This window comes from Zonotrichia albicollis, chromosome 6 (assembly GCF_047830755.1).
Source record: "Zonotrichia albicollis isolate bZonAlb1 chromosome 6, bZonAlb1.hap1, whole genome shotgun sequence".
Classification (NCBI taxonomy): Eukaryota; Metazoa; Chordata; class Aves; order Passeriformes; family Passerellidae; genus Zonotrichia; species Zonotrichia albicollis.
The window spans coordinates 44774721-44792260 of NC_133824.1; the positions used below are offsets into that span (position 1 = coordinate 44774721).

A 17540-nucleotide genomic window follows, 5' to 3' on the forward strand; every position below is an offset into this window, starting at 1 on the left:
CTCCCTCACCGCCCGGCCAGCGGGCTTTGCCTCGGCAGTGATGCCGGGGCTGTGCAGCCCGGCCGTGACCCGCACCGCGTCCCTCGGCCGGCCATCGCCCCCTACCGGCACCGGGAGCTCATACCGCGCAACTTTAACCAAAAGCCATCGGGGAGCGCCGCTTCCCTGTAGAGACTGGGGGCACGGCGGGGCTCCGGCTTTTGTGGGCTCTGCCCCGCTGTCGCACGGCGGCGACATCCAGGGGGCAGCATCCGGGGCCACCTCGCTGACCCTCTCCGGGAAAGCCTGCCCGGGTGCGCCTCTCCTGCGTTACCGCAGGGCAGGGAGTGAGCGTGAGGGACAAACAAAGTGCCCCGAGGCACAAGCAAAGCACCCCGAACCCTCCACGGGGCCACATGCCGGCAGGGCCGCCCCGTGCCCACCGGGCGGGGCTGAAGGCGGGGCCGGGGAGGGCTGAGGGCGGGGCGGCGAGTGCGCAGTGCGGCGGCGGCGCTGGGCGGGATGGCGGTGGCGCGCGAGGTGCTGGAGCGGGCGCGGCGGCGCGCGGCGGGCGCGGCCCCGCGCCCAGGCCCGGTCCTGGTCAGTGCCGTGCGCGCACTCGGGACACGCACACACACAGATGCAGACAGAGACCGGGAGATCACGGAGATCACGGAGATGCAGCTCCGTACGGGCCGCCCGGTGCCCCCGAGGGCTCTGCGGCTCCGTGCCCTCCGCCCTGTGGCTCTAAGCGACCGGCGGCACGCTGGGTGAGCGGGAATGTCTCTCGTTGCAGGACCAGGACCGGGAACGCCTCAATGCAGCGTTCGCTTCGATTGTGAATTTGATGAGAGGAGTCTCAAAGGAATGCGAGGTGAGGGCCAGCCCCGGAGCCGCCCAAAGGAGAACGCTCGGGATGTGCCTGCCGGAGGCCTTGCTGCCTGTACTGCAGAAATCGGGCTTCAGGTTTGCTCGTGGCATGGCAGGGGCTCGGCAGGGAGCCCGGGGTGCCGGCCGAGATGAGGAGGTTTGGGGCATTGAGCACCATGGCAGGGCACAGCTCAGCGGTGTTGTCCTGTTTCCACCCTGGCTGATAAACACCACTATCTGCATTTTCTATAGACAGTATAAGTAGCCTGGTACAGATTTTAGCAAAAGGTTTCTCCATTTCTTGGTATGGTTAGAGAGACAGTAATGTCAGGTGGCATCACAAAATACATTGTGTCACAAGGTATGGAATGTTTCCAGTGCTCCAAAGTATCTCTGCTGGGAAACGGCCTTGTGACCTAGTGACCTGGTGTTGTTATCAGGGGAACGTGAGCCACTCCTGCTGGCTGATAGATACCCTGTTCTGGGCGCTGGAAATAAGGGAGAGTTGGAATCTCGAGTGCAGAGATGCTTTGTGTCCTGTGTTTGTTTTGAATTTAGTGTTGCTGTTGTGATTTGATTCCACCAGCAACTAAGTACAATACAGCTCACTCCCTCCCTGCTCCCCTCCCCTGGCAGGATGGGGAGGAGACTCTGGAGAAAACAAAACTCGTGGGTTGAAATAAGAACAGTTTATTCATTGAAACAAAGTAAAATATGATAATACCAATGGTAATGACAGTAATAATTGTGATGAAAAAGGGAGAGGGAAATAAACCCCAGGAAAAACAAGTAGTGCACAATAGAGTTGATCACCACTCACTGACCAGTGCCCAGGCAGCAGTCAGACAACTCTCCCTGTTTATATACATGACATTCTATGGTATGGAATTTCCCTTTGGCTAGCTTGGCTCAGCTGTCACAGCCCTGCTGCCTCCCAGCTTTTTGTGCAGCTCCCCACTGGCAGAGCATGAGAGCAGCCCTTGGCTTAGGGTGAGCACTGCTCAGCAATAACCAAAACACCACTTTGTTATCGACACTGTACTCTGCTAACTCCAAAACACAGCATTCTGCCAACTGCTAGGAGGAAAACTTGCTGTATCCCAGACAAAACCAGGCCAAACTGGATTTGGGAGGGAGCATGGGCTCAGCTCTGTGTGTGCTGAGCAGAAATGGAGAGGTTTGTGTGCAGGTGCTCAGCTCCACTGTGCTCTGGCTGGCAGGTGTCCCTGCTCTGCTGGGTGACAGGGGCAGACTGGAGCCACCCCTCTGCCAGCCCCTCCCTGTGAGCACAGCCCTGCAGCCCAGCTCCTGCACTGAACTCTGAGGATTCCATTCAGTTTGTGCCGCTAGGGATCTGTTATCCCAACTCAGCAGGGAGCTCACTGCCTGCAGGGCTAATACAGAGCCCAAGTCTGCAATTAAATTAGAGAAAACAGTACTCCAGCACACCAAGCAATTAGCTCTCAAGCAACTCCTTTATAATTTCAAAACACTACATACACAGTAAGCAGTTGATCCTAGAACAACTGGGGCAGAACAGAGTTTTACAGAAGACAAAACAAAGTGTAGTGGGGCTCATCCTTACCAGTGACTTGGCAGTGCTAGGTTTGCAGTTGGACTCTATGATGCTACGGGTGTCTTCCAACCTAAATTATTCTTTGGGTCTATCTTGTGCCTTGTTAAGAATATTAAAATTGGAACAAGCAATGGATGACTTCCATGACATTTAAGCATCAGCCAAGAAGGTATTGCTTCAGTCATCTCTGTAGAGAAGAAGAGTCATAAAAGGGGGGAAATGTCAGACCATAAGTTCATGGGTAAATTTTACAAAGTGCAAATAAAAATCCACAGCTGAACACAATAATTTAGGCACTTGAATGCAAGCAATTAAATCTATAGTTTAAGATGAGATGTTTGGGGTTGCTAAGGGATCAAAATTTACCCATTTCTCACCAAAAGTTGGATTTCATTTCTTTGCTCTGTGCCATCATGTAAAAGAGATGCTCTGCGAAGCATTATGCACCAGGTCAGAGAATCTGATATATTTTGTAGCTTCACAAAAACTGCACTACAAGCAACCAGATCTGTTGATTTGTGCACAAGCTCAGGGAATAAAACACAGCAGTAGATTTGGAAATAAGGATTTCTATTTGCTGTAATTTTCTAACATTTAGTCTTGACAGTCAGGGACAAGAGAAAAACCCGTGAAATAAGAGATATTTTGGATCTTTTTGGCCTCTGTGGTCAAAAAAGTAACCTTGGGAGGAGTTCTGTGCTGACAACAGATGGCAGCAGAACTGTACTCAAGAGTTTAACTTGCCATGTAGAAGATGCCAGCACATCTGCAGTGCAACCAGATGAAGGCTGCTGTGTGCTTAATACATTTCCCAAAACTGCTGTGGAAATGGTACCAGCCTTGAAGACACTTCAGCTTCTTTACTGATTTATTTTTCAATATTAACATATTCTGCTTTTAGAGCACTGCTGCTGCACATGGCCTGCAGAACCCACCTTCACTGACTGGCTTGCAGAGCACCTGGCTTGCATACATGTCCTCTGAAGGACCCATAAACTATGCCTTCTTCCACCAGGGCTTTTCTTGATCAGAGTCCCTGCCCTACATATTGTTGGTATTTAATTCCAATAACATATTGTGTTAGGAACACAAAGTCAGGCCTGCCTGAGAGAGTCCTGCAGCAGAGGCAGGTGGCCTTTGGAGGTACAGGCTTTGTTTTCACCCCCACAGAGAACAAACCAGCCATTTAGTACACAGCATCAGTATTTGTGTAGTTCTACTTTCAATTGTAAATCTGCAGTGGCTGCAAGTATGGTTTGATACCTCCCACATGATATTTTCTGTTTCCCTTGCTGTCCAGAAGTGCTACAGGTCCATGGCAACCAACAAGTGCAAAGAGAATGAAATCAGACACTTCTGCAAGTACCATGGCAAGTCAGTAGAAAGAAAGATGGATCCCACAGAGGAAGAGGTAAGTAGGTACTTCTGGTTTTGATGAAAGGTGGCATAAAAACACCTGGACTGATCCAAGCCTGTGTTGGGCTGGGGGAAGGCAGAGTCACTTCTTGTGGCACCTATCAGTGTCCTATCCATCCTTCTGTGCACCTAAAGCTTCCCCTTTCTTAGCCAGGATTTGCACTGTGTGCTGGATTATTAGAAAATAATTCTCTTTTTCTTTCCAGGAGACTGAAGGTACTGTAGAACCCAGCCAAGTTCAAACTTGCCAGCAAAGGGTAAGTGTATAGAATACTTTGGTTTTAAGTGGAGGTATTTGCTAGCATTTCTTTTATCATTTTGAATCCAGCTGGTTACAAATTGTGACAGATCTGGAGACCTTGATGGCACAGCAGATTCACAATCATAATATATGTATAGGCAGTCAAATGGCCATACAGAGACTTGCACAATTAGTTGGAAACCAAATTGTTTCTTGTACTTGGCCCTCCCACAGGCTCTGAAGACTCCTGTTTCTCAAGGAGAAGAAAACTGGTTTTATTTTTCAAAGCTTAACACCTCAGCAAATCAATTTCAGGAACTTCCAAGCCAGAAAAGATGAGAAACCCTGAATCTGTGCCACACTATTAATTAGTGAGAGCACCTTTGGCGTAGGGAACAGGAATTCCCAGGTTTATGTTCAGAACTGTCTAGGTTGGTAAATTTCAGTTTTGTAAGATGTAAATTACAGCACAGTGATTATTTCCACCAATTGAAACATTAGCTGGAATACTTTGAGTATGGCACTTGCTAATTTTTGTACTGACAGAAACATTTTAAGGTTTTGCTTGCACTGCCTTCCATATATTGAGAAAAATTTTAGTATATTTATATAGCAGCTGAAATGTAATTTTTTTACCCAAACACAAATTAATTTTTTTTGGGGAAATCTAAGATAACTAACCAATAACTTTTTGGGTTTTTTCCTTAAAGCCCAGAAGACATTCCAAAGATTTCTACATTGAAGTTTCTCCTGGCATCTATTCTGTCACAGCAATCTCAGAAGACATGGTGGAACAAACCCACGTAGTAGATGTCAATGCAGGACAAAGTATTGATTTAACTTTTGTCCTGTGATATTTGTTGTTTCCTGGCAATGGCAGGAATAAAACATGAGGCTCTTTTTAATGTGTGTAATGAGCTATAAATATCTTTTTCTTGTTAGCACTTTAGCAGTAGCTTCCTCTCTGGGACTCCATTTTTATGGCCTGTATATTTGTTTTCTAGTTAATGCAATTATATGCAGCCCACTTTGTACATTGATTTTTATAAATATTTGTACATTGTGTGCCTTTTAAATCCAATTATGTGACTGTGTAACTCCAGATTCTTCTGCTCCAAACAGTTAAAGATACAATCAGTGAAATAAAATATATGATCAAGCCTTTGTAATGACAGCTTCTTTTGTATCACCCTCAGAGAGAACCCCCATGTCACAGTGTTGACCAGAGACCATGATCCATGTGGTGTGAATATGCGTGTGTACATTGGCTTCTGTAAGCTGGCATTGATTTTGGAGCAGCTGGCTCACAAGCCACTCTCCTGTCTGTACTTTTGCTAGTCTGGTAAAGAAATGAAATGCAAATTAAATTCCCTACCTAGAACCCCAACTCAGAAACGTGCTGAAATATGTGTCAGGTGTTCAGTCTAGGCACATGAACTATTGATTCAGGTCCTGTCTCTTTGCAGACTACACTAAACCTCTTTTCTGAGGGCTGTGGGGTAACCTAAATTATCCAATTTGCTGCTGAACAACTGCACACTGCAGCTTATGGCCAAGTTCATATGCTTTAAACACGAGCAGTCCCACTTACTAAACTCCCTGGATGCTTAGCTTTGCCAAAGGACCAGATTCCATGTTTAGAATTAGTGATGTGATCTGTCATCTTTCTGTAGCTGATACTATTAAGGTTTCCATTCATTTTCATCAGAATACAAAAATCAGTGGCTTGAATGCTAATCATTTTGTTGTTTGTATCTACAGTAGCAGGTCCTTTAGCCTCTGGCTACTTTTGCTTGTGCTTTAATCCCAAAAAAATCTTTCAGCTGTCAGGTTGTATTTTTTCTCCCTTCTTCCTGGCTTTCTACAAACAGAAACTGCTTTGATGAATTTCTGTGGCTCACTCCAGAGAGCTGTAGACAAATGGGAGGTTTATTGGATTCTTGGTGTGCATCTGTTCAGGCTTTTAGTGCTCCTACTAGCTCATCTGATCTCTCCAGAGTTGTAAAGTCAAGTCCAAATAGTTAGGAATTTACTGTAGCACTCTGGAATAAAGAATGAGGATGCTCAAGTTTAATGTGGGTGACAGCAGAGTTTCTCACTTATTAAAATTATATAGTCATCCATAAAGATATTCTACTGAGACTGTACCTGAAGCAGAACTTAATTTGTTTAAAAAATATAACACTGATAGAGTAGAAACAGTTTACCTGAAATTTCAGCCCCTGAACTTGATCAGTTGTACATGTACTGAATTCTGGTTGATCATGTCTCTCTCTGCTTTGCTGCAAGTGAGCTCTGACAGGGTCTGTAACATCAGGTTTGTCATCTCCAACACAAGTGGCTTCACATTTATCATCAGATGCTGCTTTGTATCTTTGTTCTGATGCTGCAAAGCCTTCCTGGAAGACAGAAAACAAATCCTTCAGAAGTCTGGTCTAAAAAAAGCAGTGAGGGGACATCAGCCTCCCAGAGAGTACCTCTGGGAAGCCTGTCCTCCCACTCCACTTGTGTGCTGCAAACCACTTCTGATGCAGTCTGCAGCATGTGATGGATCTTGTGGGTCTAAAAACCCCAAGGGGTTGATTTACAGGAATGAAATTCTGTCATTATACCCTGTATTGCCACATTGCATCCACTGCTGTGATTCATGCTGCTGCTTTGGGGCTGGAATGAAACAATTCTGCTTTCTTATTAGTTTTACCAAAAGGCAACTCATGTCACTTCAGTGCACAGCTCTGACACTGCTTACATTGAGCATGCCTGCCTGGAGCTCCACACTGGCCTGAAAATTCCTAGGAAATCAATTACAAAGGTGTGTGGTTATGTAACTATGATTATTTAACCAATAAAGTAGAACAGAAATAGAAAGTAGGAACCATACAGTTGATAAGTTGGCATCTGCTTAAAATGAATGAGTACAGTTGTGAGAATACAAGATGTATTCCTGTATATTCTCTGTTCACCAAGACATGTTATTAATGGATTCATCTCTAACCATGCAAGTTTAGAACATTTGAAGTTTTACTTTGCAGTCAGCTCACAGTAGCAAGAGAATGAAGGTACAGAGAAGCTAATATTTGATTTCACAAATATAATATATTCATTCCACCCTGATGCTCTTGTGCAGAGCACTGTTTCTGTTCATCCTGACATTCTCTTTCATCTTCCCCTTCTTCCTGTAACAACTTTTTTCTTCCATATTTCTCAGTTTGCTTTTTTTAGCATTCATGTTCTGATTTTTTTTTTCAATTTTTCTAAAACATGAGGGAAACCAGGCCTAAAAACCAGGGTAATGGTGCTGTTCCTAGCTGTGTCACAGTTTGCTTACTCTGAATCTCCCAGCTTCACAGCAGGAATCTGCTGGTTAAACTGCTTGCCTCCACTGAGGGAGAGAAGAGACTCAGCAAAGACTGTTTACCAAAGAATCTGCTTTTATCTCTAAGAGACAGAAATTGTGACTATCACAATTTGATAGGCAGAGCTCAGCACCTTTCCATGGATTTAACACAGGACTTCTTTGGGTAGGTGTCAATGGGCATTTGGCAGATTTCTGAATTGAAATCTGCATTATTGAATGCTCACACTGACAGTTGTTTCCACTTTACCACGTAGCTCCAGCCCTTCCTAAAGGCTTGGGGATTTTTGGTTTGGTTTCATTAGTGGACAACTTTCCTCCCTGTCACAAAACTGGTGGATGGCCTCAGGAAGCAGTTACAAACAATGTCTTTTTCTTGCCAAGTTCCAAACCATTTTTAAGAATGTTTCTTCCATTCAAACAAACCTTCTGCTTACATAACTACAGAATTAATACAGACTATCTTACCCTCAATGATGGCTTGAAATCTTGGTCTCTTAGGATTGTTTTCAGTGTGAGTTGCCCTCTGAGAGTCTGCTCAGTGGTTTCAAACATTGCACTCTGATGAGCTGGGGCCACACTGGACACGTACCCAGTGGAGATGGCTTTGGATTCCAGCTGGCCCTTTGTACACCTTCCAGGTCCTGGGAAGGAGTAAAATTGTGTCTAAGAGTGAAACCAGAACTGAAATGGAGAAACATTCATTTCAGAAGAAAGAAAAATGCACCTTAGGTCTGAAATTAATTCTTTCAGGTTATTCTGAATGGGTGAGCTATGCAGGTTAATGAAGATGTTAGCATCATAAAAGGCATAGGAAAATGACAGAAAACAGAGAGGAATATCTGTGCTTCCAAATGAAATTAATTGTTCTGGTAGTTTTCCAAGGGAAGAGTGTCCAAAAGAGCCAGATGAGGCAGCAGAAAGACTGGGGAGGGGGAAGAATTGTACCAGAGTCTGATATGCAAATTTATAGTATTAATACCAATAACCTGCAGGCAAAGTGATTGCCCTGCCCAGAAGACTTTTGGTTTTGTTCCCTCTGACAGCTGCTTCCCTGTGGGGCTGTTTGAAGGTACCTGAATTACTGGAATGGGACTTGTGGTGGCTTCTTTCCCAGTATTCCCCTTCAGGTCTTGCAGAATTCCTCGGCCTGGGCTTTTCAAGACAGCTGGAGCCTGTGTTAACAGCACTGTCCCCCACAGTACCCTTAGTGGGGGATGGCTTCAGGTCCCTCTCTGAACCAGAAGAGGAAGAAGACATTGCCACAGCTGCAGCTTCTCCTTGTTTTGTGCCTTTCAGTTCTAGAAGGCCTGGAGAGAGCTCACTGCTGCACTCTGCCTCTTCAGCTTTGTCCTGAAAGACCAGAGACCTGGAGGGAAGAGGCCACCAGGCAGCAGCACAGGGATGGCTGCAGCAGATGCACCTTGCCCAGGCTGGTGAGCAGCAGATTCCACCAGCACAGTGGTGGTGGGAATGTAGCCAGCAGGGAGAGCAGAGCAAGCAGTGCTTGGCAAGGCTACACAGCACAAACAGGAATCAGGGCTGCCTTGGGACTGCAGGGAAAAATGCAAGAGTCAGAGTCCTGGCTTGGTCTGGGCTTCACCCTGCTGGTGAAGGGCATGTGCATCATCTCCACAATCCTCTCCCACAGGCTGGGAGGGATCCACAGAGCCACACCACGGGGGACTTTCACTTGATTGTCATTTCAGAACTGGACTGTAACTTCTTCATCTTCTGAGGCTGTTAAGAGAAACAGCAAGCGGCCTTAAGTAGCTGGGCAGTGCACAAACACAGATCAGGCTTTGCAGCTTTTTGCACTTTCTGCTCCTGTCAAGAGGCAGGATCAACTCTTGCCCCTCTCTAACACCTCACCACAGAGGTGAGTGGGCAGCCTGGACACCATCACTAAACCAACAGGCCTGGCAGCATCTTTCCTCCCAATCTGTCATCAGAGGAACAAGAAAACAGTACAGTTTTACATGAACAAGAAAACAGAACAAGATGACAGTAATTTCTGTTGTTGCTGCCAAATTTAGCAGTACTGCTCTGAGAATAGTATTTTGGTAAGTTAGTGGAGCTTGACTGTCAGACACAGGAAAAATGAATGAGCTGCTGAAATCTCCTACGTCTGGCTGATAAAATCACCCCCAGATGTACCATTTGGTACAAATGTAAGCATTTAAGCTCAGATGAATGCTTCCTGGAATTTGTCTCACTTGTATCTGTCATGAAAAGGCCACAGTCCTGCACATGGCAGCCACAGCCTTGTCCCAGCTACACTCACAGACACAGATGATGACATTTTTATGGGTCACAACTTCCTTAGGGTCACACTGGTGAGGTTACACACAGAAATTCATCAGCTCCTGCAAGCCTGGAGCAACACTGGGCTGCAGTCTGTGCTCTGTTGTTTATCTGGCAGCAGCACCCTGACAGGAGTTTATCTCACTGGTGTGCCAGAGGAACAAGAGGAAGAGGAGAGCAGCACTTTTCTTACCTCGTAAGGGATCCCTTGTCTCAATGCCTCTGAGGACAGTTCCTGGGCCATACCTGGCCCTATCTGGCTCCCAGGGTGCCAGCACTCTGTCTCCAGGGAGCAAGGAGTGCTTCATCCCATTCACATATTCCAGGATGTCACCCTGTGCTGTTTTTTGCACACACACTGGATGCCTTCCACGTGACACAAGTGGTTTGGCAAACTCTACCAGCAACATGCCTCTTTCACTCTGTTAGCAGGAACAAAATAACAATTGCACTGAAAAACATCCATAATGTGCCAGGTAATGCAACTTTTGCTGGGAGACCATCCTGTGCCTATATGACTAGGGCAAAAAGAGCCTGAACAGCAGCTAGGGTGTGTGGTGTTAGTTCAGCACTGAGACAGCCCCAAAAAAATTCCATGAGGCTCACCTGAAAGCAAGATGAGTGAAGCATATGCTCAGATTCACTGCCACTAGGATCTGTATTTTCTTTCCCAAGAGAAAAAGCTATAGACAAGTATATTTCACAAACCATGCTGTGTGTGCAACTGAAACCATTCAGACCTGTTCATCACTTACGCCCAAGTCCTTCCTCATTACATACAACACTAGCTCTGCTTCTTGAGGGGTTGTTGGGAATTTTTATTTTCTTTTATATTAAGGCCTGTCAAGAGGGTTTCTATCAACGATGAGATGAGGTACTTCCCTGTTCTTGAGAAAGAACAGGCTCCTTTTTGTGTTAAGTTTGAAGTGCTAACAAACCAATGAATTAAAGCTTTCACTACCCTTTCTGGAAAGACCCTGAGCCTGGTCTGCGGCTGACTCAAGCTGGACGTGTGTATATAAAACACAAACCCTTTTCCTGCGCTGTTGATGGTTCTGTGTCTACACACAACAGCAGCCTCTACACTGCTGGCAGCAGCACTGGGGCTGCCTCAGTGTCCAGCACCAGCACAAGGCTGCTCAAGCATCTGCTGTCCTGGTGATCTGTTCTCTAATATCATCAAAAACTGAACCAAAAACTACTACACTGAAAAACAAAAAACTGCTACACTGAACTCAGGTGTGTGAGGACTGCTCCCTGTTACACATGTCCCCAGCTACCACACAGCAGCCATCACTCACCTCTATCTCCTCTTTTACTCTACCAGGGTAATAAAATCCATCTTGTTCCCCTCTAGCCAGCACAGGCACATTGCTGTCTGTCCCTCCTAATTCCCCAAGGCTCTTCCATGCTGGGCCAGGGGAGGGGAGGCAGTGGCTGATCCATTGGCACCTCAAAGAAAAGAAAATGGGTCAGCCCTGAAAGAAACAGATTCTGCAGGTCATGGAAAAAAATCATCTCGTAAGGTTTAAGAACTGGAACACTCCACCTCATTTTGTAGCACTCCCACAAGCCCAATAGTGTGGGAAGAAACAGAAAACTTGCTTGTGCTGGGATAATCCGTTGATCTTGGGGAAAACACATCAGTGCCTGCTTTTACTCAGAATTCTTTGCTTTGGGGCTTACAGGAAGTGAGCCAGGAGCATGCTGGAATCCTGGGCCAGCATTACTTGCACCAGCCCCTTTGCTGGTGCCCCTTGCCATTACCTGGCAAGACAATGCAACCCTTAGATCAGGAGAAAAGATCCACTGCAGCACAGAGCACAGCGTAGGTGCGCTCCAAAGTGTTGGAGCTGATGGTTTACACTGCAGCACTCAGGGAAAGCAGAGAAGGAAACAACAAAGCTGCTGGATGATGACAGCTTCTAGTTCAAAACTGGGAAAATAATCCCCTGTCACAAAGCATTAGCAACATTTCATGGAAGATGACTGCTAAGGCAAGATGCTTTTATTTATCCCAATAATATTAAAGGCATGTTTCTTTGATAGGAGGCTTACTCAAGCTTTGCTCTTCATAATCTCCAAGGTAGCAAATAACTTTAGTTAATACATCTAAAAAACTGCCAGTGCAGGGGTGGGAAAGCTCAAATGATGTTCAAGCAGCTAATTTATTAATCTGACACACCAGCCTCGTTTATCCCTTTAGATAAACAAAAAACAAATCCCAGACTTAAACAGGAACTTGATTTTACCTCTGGGGGGTGAGGCGCTCAGCGATCCAGGCAGGGTACACAACAAAAGAGCTCCTGCAGCAGGGATTTACTGTGGACATGACTGTGGAACATGAAAACTTGTCCAAAGCTGGCCTCACACTGCAATATCTGTGACCCCTGGGCAGGGACCCCTCCAAACGAGCCATACTTGGAAAAGCTGCTGCCTGCAGAACTCAGCTGTGACCTGCTGGAAGAGACAATAAGTAAGTGCTTGCCAGTGTACCTCAAGAACCCTGTAATTTTGGTTAATCATTTATTTTTGTCTAAAAACACTGAATTCAAAATATTCAGACTGGCAGTTGGCCAGATGAGCCCACATGATTGACTTCAGTGATCTTCACTCGCCCAAATCCTAACCTGGACAAAAGGCAGAAACACTCAAGAAAACTATAAATGCTGTGAAAATCCCAGAAAAATAATAACTTTCACCTGCTTTCAATATTTGTTTCCCTCTTTGTTTCCAGCTCTCTTTTCTTACACATACATTCTTCCTTTAAAGCTGTCTTGCACAGCCAGCCAAACCTTCCCTGTTTTACAAGCTGAGACAGAAATTACAGCTGAAGTTGACAAGATGAGTAAACGTGACAGGTTTTGAACTTGATGTTAGATTACATTTCCCTGTTATTTATTTATAATGATGTATTAAGAGGAAATATTTTGATGTTTCAGCTGCCCTGTCATGTTTTATTAACAGTAGGATTATGGCTTGCAACATGAAAGAATGAGATGCTCAGATGTGACAAGTGATAACTATTCAGAGGCTGTCACAGTAAGATCAATGATGTGATGCTATCTCTGGTAATTTCAAAAGATGTAGCAGACAAGCTTCCATTAATCTTTTTCTTTTTAAATATTGCTTAGAAACACTTATGATAACATTTGCATGGAAACTCAACAACCTATAAAATTTAAATGCTTAATTTATTTTACAAAATGCAGTTTAAGCACTCATGTTTAGATGATATTTTGCATCTTATCTAAGCAATATGATGTGAAAGTCTTTTTTATGGAGACAGATAGATAATTTCAGATAACTAGCACAGTAAACCCAGCAAGAAGAGTGGACTAACTGCTAAAAAATTCATATTTAAGTCAGGAAATCAGCACAATATATCCATTTATTCCATGACTGCACAAACTGCTGTTATAAACCAAAACAAGATGGAATCAGTAATACATTGCAAAGAAAGGCAACTATCACTTCTACATTAAAGCACATTTTAACACCTCTGTTTGTACACACAACAGTGCATTGACAAAGGCAATTATGCTGCTTTTTCTGGATAGCTCCAAGTACTTTGGCACAGCAGTATTTCAGGCTTACCTGCTATTGGTAACAACACACCATTTGGATTTAGTCTGAATGCAGAAATGCCACCCTTTTTCCTGTTGGACACAGGGAGCCTTTTGCTGCCAGTGTTTCCCAGTTGCTATGGAGGTTGCCAGAGCTGTTACTGCCAGGATTGGGCACCCTGACCTGACTGGTTAAAACCCAGCAGAACGTGACTTCAGAGAGGACCATTTGACTGCCACACATTTGCTCAATTTTCAATTCCCCATGGATCTCCTGCACCACAGGGAGGGAATTTTAAGAGAGCTCAGTGTCCTCAGTGATTGCAGGGTAAAACCCAGCATCAAAGTTATAGTTCAGGTTAAGGAAAATTTTAAAAAAAGCTCACCACCACAGGGTGTGATAAGTCAACATGTTTGAAATGTGCACAGAAAGGTTGAAGCTGAGACAAACCAAGGTCAAATCACTTTACAACTTTCTCCTTTCACAGTAAGGGGGAAGGATTAATGAATTCTACCTCTCTCTTACAAAGTGCCTATCAAAAATATGTCATATTATAATGCAGAAACGTAGCTGTTAATCTCTGCTGAGATCCCTAATGTTCACATTCTCCTCAAAAGAAAGACAGAGTTGACATTTGTTGGTTTTTGTTTGGGGTTTTTTGGGGGGAGGAAGTGCTTGGAATATTTAATTGACTTTTATTAGGCATGTTTCAATTCACTGCTATAAAACCAATGTCAGAGGGTGGGATAAGGGCAGTTAGGGAGGATCCATCACTTGGCAAGTCTGTAACCATTTTTTGTACATTCTGCTGCACAGACAGCCTACAAGCTCTCATGCTGTCAGCAGAATTATTTAGTATCAATGATTCCCTTACACAGAGGAAATGTTAAGACATTTTATTGGTTATGAGCTAAACTCTCTTCATCATCTTCATACAGTTCTATTTTGTAACACTTGACTGAAACCATCAGCAGTACAGAGGAACAGACTGGGAGGTTGGGGAAGACCACTCCAGACCTCAACCATTATCAGTCAAAGTCCAAACAAAATTTTTATTGCAGTTTATTTTTATGCTGATGGCTAAAACCTTGCCAGCTCTCTTTATACTGCGTATTTTATAAGCAGTACTAGTAATTTTTAAGGACACATCTGTACAAGAATCCAATTTTCAACAGAAATTACACAATGTCAAAAAGTTTTCAATGTGATTAAAATGTTCAGTAATAAGAAAATGATGGAGCAGCACTGACAAAACTTTATGCTCTTCCTATGTTCAGTAACGGTGCTTCAAAGAGCTCCTACCCTACTCCATTTTTCTCTTTCAAACTAAATTATCCTTTCTTCTGGCATCTAACAAACCCTCCTTGGAACCTTTAAAAAGGCATTTTAAAAGAAATACTGGCAATTAGAGTGAATATTTTAAGAAAGTGCATGTGAGATTAAACCAATAACATGACAGAAAATGAGAATCTCAGTCCCATAAGTAGAGAGATTTTATTTTAAAGCATGCAGGTTGTGATGATACATACAGTAACTTCACACATATAGGTGTCACATTTTTAGGTTGGTGACAAATTTAGAAACTCGCTCTGATTTTCATGAATTAACTTAAGTCATTCAGCTGAGATTTTGCCAGTTGTCCCTCTCATATCTAAGTGTAGTAACTATGTGCAACGTTCAAGCTCTTGTGTGGGCTGCCAGTGACGTGTGCCACGATCTGCTCCCAAGGAGTGCCAGGACACACACGTCATTGACACAGCGGCTACTACATTCCTGCCAGGATACCTTGGGCTGGCTTTGGAACTCTTCAGATCGTCTCCAAAAACTGGGCTGGTTTGTTAGTGCCTTTAGGAGCCTGGTTTGGCTCTGTGACACCTTTTCCTGCCACCCCAGAGTCAGTGCACAGCACCGACTGGAGGTCCCTGATGTATTTTATGGCAGCACGCAGGGTCTCCACTTTGCTGAGCCGTTTCTCCAAGTACTCCTTGGGCAGGTGGTGCCTCAGCTTGGCATAGCCTTCATTGACACACTTAACACGCTGCCTTTCCCTCTCATTCCTCTTCCTGATGAAAGCTGAGCCGTAGGAGTACTCACTTTTGTGCAGACTGGAGTGGGGCACTTGGTAGGGAAAGGGGCAGGGCTCGCTGTAGAAGGTGTCTGTGATGAGATGCTCTGACATGAAAGGCAGGAATGCCAAATCTTCAGCCAAAGGGACCTGGCTTGGTGCTTCTGGGTACACGTGAAACGTGACCAGTGGGTCTGCACAGAAAGGCCTTGCCAGCTGGATGTGCTGTGCCTCAGCACAGATGAGGTTACAGTAGCTTTTGCCATCCATCAGGTTCTGCATTTAGCCTGGAAACACATAATTACAGAGTGCTTTAAACAACTCACACTGAACAGTATCAAAAACTCACCTGGATTTACCAACTCTAGGCCTTGCTGACATTTTCCAGAAGAGACTTTTTCAATGCATTAGTGACATTTCAGAATGATGCTGGGAGATCAGGTGGAACAAGACAACATCCCATTTGAAAAGTACAAGAAAGTGCAAGTCAGTCACACTGATTAAATTAATACACAACAGATATTAATATAAAGCCACTAAAGTTTCCTAAAGGAAAGAGAAAGCAGCTTCCTTTCACCTCAGCTGTAGAAATTAAGAGACTCTACCTACATGTATTCCACATAGGTCTAGCTTGCTCCAAATCCACCAAAACTTACATGTCTACAGACAACAAAGAAAGCAGGCCAACACCTGAGGCATTCTCCCCACTCCCTTCCCCTCCCTGAAAAAAACTAAATCTACAATTTAAGTAAAGTCTCCCTATTCATACCAAAGAGCCTTCAAAGACAAATTATTTTTCTCTCTATTCACGGGATGCTACATTCAATATATCATTTTAACAAAATGGAAAACCTGTGCAGACAATGGATTTCAGTCTTAAAATTCCACATCTCTCAGGTATGACATCCACTCATACAAAGATTTAGAGACGAGAGTACACTAAATCTAACTCCTCCTTGGGCCCTCACATTCCTTTTCCACCTACCTGCAGATTAAACACAGACATGAAACACTAAAAACAATTCTACTGCTAGAAATTAAATATTAAATATGTCACATTTATGAAATGAACACTTTATTAAAGGAAAAAGGCATGTCCTAGTAATACAAAGAAGGGATGGCACCCAGCTGTTGGGGCCCTGCTGGAAGCCTGTAAGTCAGACTGGCCTACCTTCACTCCCTCTCTTCAGAGCAGCATTACAGCAGCTCTAACCACTCACATCACCCTGACACATTTGTCACACAGATACTCTTGCAGTGGTTTATAAGAAGCTGCATTATGGTGCCTTCTCAATATCATTATTCCAACAGCTAAACATCAGCCTAACTGCTGAGGATGTAATGACTGTTACCTAACAGCTTCTTTAAATACATTTTAAATAACCACCTAATTTTTAAAGAGTCACCATGAGCCACCCTCACAGATTGGAACCAATACTTGCCTACACAGAATTGATCCAAAAAGCTCTTACTCACCATCCACTTGCACATCCATACACTGTTGTCCAAAGCACAGATTCTATTGCATCCTCTAAAATGGTAACCACACCTGAACATTAAACTGGATTACCAGAACCTGCTGGATTCCATACTCACAGAAATCTGGCAAAGCTTCACATGTTCCAATCACAACTCCATAACACAAAGCTACCACAAGGATATAGGAATAATGTAATATTTTCTACTGACTTCATACCTGCCACATTTACACAGAGAATATTTACTTGGTATGGACCTGTTCTCACAACATTCTATGAAAATGCCTCAGTATGCAGAGTTTTCTCTTTTTCTAATGCACATAGATTTCACAACAGACATCCTGTGAGTGAAGAGTTCATTTATAGCTGTTAGGCATTAGTGGGAGTCCCATGCATCTTAAACAGGTACTTCTGTAGGTAGGCTAAAAGCATGAACACACATCCATTTCACATTATTATGCATGCAAAAAACTCACATATTTTTACATATGTGAATATACACTCCTCATAAAATGAAAATAGCTGCCAGTCAACTTTCCCTTTTCTACTTATAAGACTGGCTTATTGCCTAAAAACTTTCTGCTGCTAACAACTTAAAAACACTGAGGGAAAGTCTGCTACACAGCAAAAAACATTATGGCACAACATCACTCCAGAGGAGAAACCAAAACCAACACAACCCCTCAAGA

At 44.1% G+C, this 17540-nt stretch overlaps 3 protein-coding genes across 3 annotated transcripts; 1 reads left to right on the forward strand and 2 right to left on the reverse strand.

Moving 5' to 3' along the window:
• The first annotated feature begins 464 nt into the window (after window positions 1-464).
• Window positions 465-5251, forward strand: AKIP1 (A-kinase interacting protein 1). The gene is made up of 5 exons (XM_014266761.3): window positions 465-579; window positions 776-853; window positions 3726-3836; window positions 4048-4098; window positions 4793-5251. Exons 1-5 carry the CDS (start codon window positions 502-504, stop codon window positions 4934-4936), a joined length of 462 nt encoding a protein of 153 aa, XP_014122236.2. The 5' UTR covers window positions 465-501; the 3' UTR covers window positions 4937-5251.
• On the reverse strand, window positions 1524-13331 carry C6H11orf16 (chromosome 6 C11orf16 homolog). Its single transcript, XM_014266759.3, is given in 8 exon segments — window positions 1524-2612; window positions 6290-6481; window positions 7906-8081; window positions 8514-8959; window positions 8961-9177; window positions 9935-10163; window positions 11043-11193; window positions 11994-13331. Coding segments are annotated over 8 exon segments (1584 nt in total). The 5' UTR covers window positions 12161-13331; the 3' UTR covers window positions 1524-2606.
• Window positions 13332-15115: 1784 nt separating this feature from the next.
• On the reverse strand, window positions 15116-15655 carry ASCL3 (achaete-scute family bHLH transcription factor 3). The gene has a single exon (XM_074542186.1). It carries the CDS (start codon window positions 15653-15655, stop codon window positions 15116-15118), a length of 540 nt encoding a protein of 179 aa, XP_074398287.1.
• Window positions 15656-17540: the final 1885 nt, after the last annotated feature.